Here is a 5175-nt window from a genome sequence, read left to right as displayed (position 1 = left end):
TAGTGTTATAACTAGATTATCATTAACCCCAAGACTTAAACTTTGCCACGAACTAGATATTGTGTTTCTTTCAAATCGTATAGTTATCACATTGCCTGACAAATAAGATTGTCATTAGTGCTTTAATAACTGCCATGCATAAATGGGGAAAGAAACAAATACAGTGACATTTATTCCCATATATTGCCAAGAAAGATACGTGTTAAATTCTATTCTCTTTAGTGATTTGCTTATAGAAAAGTTCCTAAGGATGTAGTAGGAAGTCATGACCACTGGAATCCAACTATATTGAGAATGAGATCGTGACAATTGTGCATTATCACAAACTAGTTGAAGTTGGGAATGTAGACCACTTGTATCCAGTACTGTGATGCAAAGTTACAACGTATGACTGCAGGGAAGCCTCTAAGGGTTCTACTTAATGGTAGGCAAGCTAAGAATATATTTCAGGAACAACTAGAAAAACAGTTAGGCAGCCATGTAAGTTGTGTCCACCCCGAGGCAGCGTGGAATGACATCCGAAAAGCTGTGGAATCAGCAGTGATATCCGCTAATAAGGTAAACCATAACGTTAGGGAGAAACAATGGATCTCGGCAGCATCTACCGCACTGATAGATGCTCGTAAACTCATCCCACCTGGCTCTGAGCATAACGAAGAGCGGAGTCAACTTAAGCGCAGGCTTATAAGAAGTCTACGTAATGATCGTGAACAGTGGTGGGTAGCGAAAGCAAGAGAGATGGAAAAGGCAGCGGCAATAGGTAACAGTAGGCAGCTATTCAGACTCGTTAAAGAAACCGGTATTAGGAACCCGAATATCAGTGAAACCATCTCAGATAAAGATGGGCATATAATTCATTCTCAATCCAGGAGGTTGGATCGATGGGCAGAACACTTTAGGGATCAGTTCAACTGGCCTTCAGCCACACTTCAATTACCCACGATCCCCAGTCGTCCTGAATGGCAAATTGATGTAAGTCCTCCAACCCTCTGTGAGGTTGAAAAAGCTATAGGAAATCTGAAGCGAGGGAGAGCAGCAGGCCCTGACAGGTTGACCCCTGAGATTTTTAAGGATGGTGGTCCAGTACTAGCAGTGAGATTGACTGAGGTCTTAGGTAGAATCTGGGAACTGGACGTAATTCCATCTGACTGGTCCCAATCACTGATTGTGCCAGTTTATAAGAAAGGACAAAAGTCCTCTTGTGACAATCACAGAGGGATCAGTTTGACTAATATAGTGTCTAAAATATTAGCTTCAATAATACTAGGTCGCCTAACCAAAGCTCGTGAAGAGCAGACTAGAGAAAACCAAGCTGGTTTTCGACCTGGACGTGGTTGCATAGACCAGATATTCACCCTACGTCAGGTCCTAGAACATAGACACAAATTCAGACGTTCCACAATAGTAGTATTTCTTGACCTTAAGGCGGCATTTGACTCTGTTGATCGTGAGGTTCTATGGCAATGTTTGTCACTGAAAGGAGTACCAAAGAAGTACATTAACCTCATAAAGGCTCTCTACTCGAGCACAACTGGTCGAGTTAGAGCCTATGGCGAACTGTCATCAGAACTGATTACCACAAGTGGCGTTCGTCAGGGCTGTCCACTCTCCCCATTCTTGTTTAACTTTGTCATTGACTTACTTTTAGAGATAGCACTTTCATCAGCTAAACCTCCAGGAGTTGAACTTTTACCAGGAGACTCACTTGTCGACTTAGAATACGCCGACGACATAGTTTTACTCGGTGAAGACGCTGACAACATGCAGAGTCTTCTGAGCACTATAAGCAACAATGCAGGCATGTTCGGAATGCGATTCTCTCCCTCGAAGTGCAAAATGTTACTTCAGGATTGGGTTGCATCGACACCTGAACTAATGATAGGGAGTGAAGTAGTTGAGCGTGTAGACCACTTCACTTATCTTGGAAGTCTCATCAGCCCTTGTGGTCTGGTATGTGACGAAATCTCAGCACGGATACAGAAGGCTCGTCTAGCTTTCGCCAACTTGCGTCATTTATGGCGTAGGCGAGATATCCGTCTAGCAACCAAAGGACGGGTTTACTGTGCAGCAGTTCGCTCCGTCCTACTCTATGGCAGTGAAACATGGCCAATAAGAGTAGAGGATATTCGTAGGCTACTAGTGTTCGATCATAGGTGTCTTCGAAGCATTGCTCGTATATCCTGGGACCACCGGGTAAGTAATGCAGTTGTTAGGAAACGAGTACTAGGTAGGGATGGCAAATCGATTGATGAAGTAGTGAAACTTCATCAGTTGAGATGGCTGGGACATGTGTTACGTATGCCCGACCACCGACTGCCCCGACGTGCAATGTTTCATGGTGTAGGAGTAGGTTGGAAGAAAGCTAGGGGCGGCCAGACCAAAACGTGGCACAAATCAATGAAGTCACTGACAAGTGGACTGGGCCATGTTGGTAGGTGTAGACTACCTGGTTGGGATTCGCGAGATGACAGCAACCGATGGTTAGAGACCTTGAATGACATGGCTCAAAATCGTTTGCAATGGCGAAGATGCATCCACTCTTTGTGTTCTACCAAATTCTAATCTTCTGAATTCCTCATGTCTTTATCTTTTTCTCTTTCCAAATTTATTTCACTGTACTATACTCCTTCAATAATTTCTTGAAACCCCTAATCTTTTGGATTTCTGATTATACTCCTACTACTTCTACCACTATGGGATTTGAATCGACAACTGCATCTCTGTGCTAATGTGGTATGGCAACTCGAACTGATGTACGTACGTACGAAGTTCTACGTTGTGACTGACTGACTGACTGAAGCACACAAGAATAAAAACAATTTTGCAATAGAATGGCATAAGAACATGGAAATTAAAGGTTTCAGTTCAGAAGAACTAAACCATATATCGGTAACCTTCAACGACATATTCTAATTTGATTGTTATTTACACTTAAACCAATCGAATTGAAAGAAATAATAATAAAAGAAATTAGAATGTAAATCAATAATCGGTCAAATGTCAACACTGTCTCCGACATACGTTTTGTATGCATTCACTTTTTCTCAATGTGCTGAGATTTAGTTTTATTCTAGGTTTAATAATGAAAATAATTTCCAATAAACTGAATTACATGCCGAATCTGTTGTCCCACCGCCACAACTTCCTCATGTAATTAAAAAAGAGCTAACTTTACATTCTCGTGTTTGGGTATTATGCTTTAAATTGGAAGCTATCAATGGTACTTTTGAAGTTAAACCATCTTAAACTTTGAAAAAGCAAAATTGATATCACTAGAAAATTGAAATTTATTGAGATATCTACTGTAGTGAATGAGAACACGAGTGGAGATAATGGAATGTATTTCGGAAAACATTACAGAATATCTCATTTAAATATGAGAACCATATAGTGAATAGTTAATTTGCAAAATAACAATCAATGGTCTCAATTTGACTGTTTCTTCTGCAAATATCCATCCATAGTCTCCGATTATAATTGTTCATGCATTTTTGTACCAATTGCGTGCCGTTTCCGTTCTCTCCTTGTCGATCTTCTACTGAAATACATTCAATGCCCGACCATCACCATATACTACTTATGTGGATATCAGTAACCCACACCACACTACGAATCGGTAATATAATTGTGTGAATAGTTTTGGCAGAAAAGTAAAAAAAAGACACTTCATAAATTGGAATCAGGAAATGTTGATAGGAAATAAAATCTAGAAGGCAATCGAGAATCATATATGAACTTTTATTTAACGACTTATAAAGTGGTGCGATCTGGCTACCCAGAGCTCCCTGATTTTGAATGATTGTCCAACGTTCGTCAGTTTATGGCCAAAAAACATTTGTCAAGTAAAGATGTATATTATATGTTACCACTGTGTTTGAATGGTATTTATATTGAATGATTATCTAAATGGAGGTAGTATATGAAATCATATTCAAACCTATGGTTTATGAACTGCATGTCCCACGATAGAACGAAACGGCTGTCCAGTGCTTCCAGGTTTCCCATGATGGTCTAGCTTCAATTAACTCATGACTTCAACTATGTAAAATTACTAAAATCTTCACAAAAACCCCTTTCTGATATATATTTAATCGTATAGCAACTACGACTACAGTTTCATAGGTTTAAAATTTTCTCCTAAACAGTCTTTTTCTCCTCAAAACTTTGACCGTTTGACACCTATAAATAACCTTTCGTATTCATTTTATTTTAGATAAGAATGAGACAGTTTCCAATTTATTTCCTTAGTTATTTCCTCATTAAAGTTAAATGTTATTAAAATACATTCATTTAAATTAATGTTAAACGAATTACTTTTTTTCGCCTTACAAACTCTCGTCAAAATTTTGTATATTAGAAGTGTAGAACTCAAATAGCATGTGTTCACCAAGTAATGATCAATTGACCTTAGCTTCACTCATTTGATGATACATCTCTCCAATGTTCGTACTATACAGTCAAAAGAAGTGTCTTCTAATGATCTTTGAGGGTTCACAAACATTTTCTTAACTTAGAAATCACCTGAAACTTTAAAACTCTAGTTACGATAGGAAACAATACAAAGTCCTATTGCCGTTCATAGTTAGTGGCTATTAGTGGTTAACAGTAAATATGGATGACTCAACAATGACTGAAGTTATGAGGAAGATTTATCAGAGGATGAGCTGCCTGGAAGTTAATGTCGTTTCTGTAGCTATGAGACTATTGTGGTTGACGACTGAGAGAAAAGTCAAAACACTATAATTATGAGACCAGACTGAATATAACTCGGTAAGAGCAGATTACAATATAGACCGGATATATTTGTCTAAACAACGCAATTAAACTGGTTATAATACCTAAAAACGTTGCAATAGATACCACCAGGTAATTAACATTTCTGGCTGTTTTCTTCCACACTGTGCAGATCAATAATCCAAGTCAGTCACCATGAAATGTTTTCTTCATGAATTACTAATGTCTGCCGGATGAACGTAGCCGAACATGATCGAACGTTTAAGGTCGTCAACAGTATCAATGGAGGTAATACCTTGAGAGTTGCAGTCTTATAACTACCATGCCCGCCTCACTTTTACATGATGGACAGGCTATCTTGATTTTCTGAGTAGCCTTAGAGAGCAAACGTCACTGTCATGTTCATAATGTTCTCTGTTTATTAATCGATGATATTACCTT

General features: G+C 38.8%; 1 protein-coding gene across 1 annotated transcript in view; it reads left to right on the top strand.

The window, feature by feature from the left end:
• Window positions 1-4306, top strand: part of Smp_163710 (MEG-6) — a 33013-nt gene extending 28707 nt beyond the window's left edge. Inside the window, exon 14 of the mRNA XM_018790333.1 lies at window positions 4214-4306. Within this exon, the coding sequence (XP_018655687.1) occupies window positions 4214-4248 (35 nt within the window). The 3' untranslated portion in view covers window positions 4249-4306. The remainder of the gene's footprint in view (window positions 1-4213) is intronic.
• The last annotated feature ends 869 nt before the right edge of the window (window positions 4307-5175 follow it).

Source organism: Schistosoma mansoni, chromosome W (genome assembly GCF_000237925.1).
Source record: "Schistosoma mansoni strain Puerto Rico chromosome W, complete genome".
NCBI lineage: Eukaryota > Metazoa > Platyhelminthes > Trematoda > Strigeidida > Schistosomatidae > Schistosoma > Schistosoma mansoni.
This window is presented reverse-complemented; position numbering and strand designations above follow the sequence as displayed.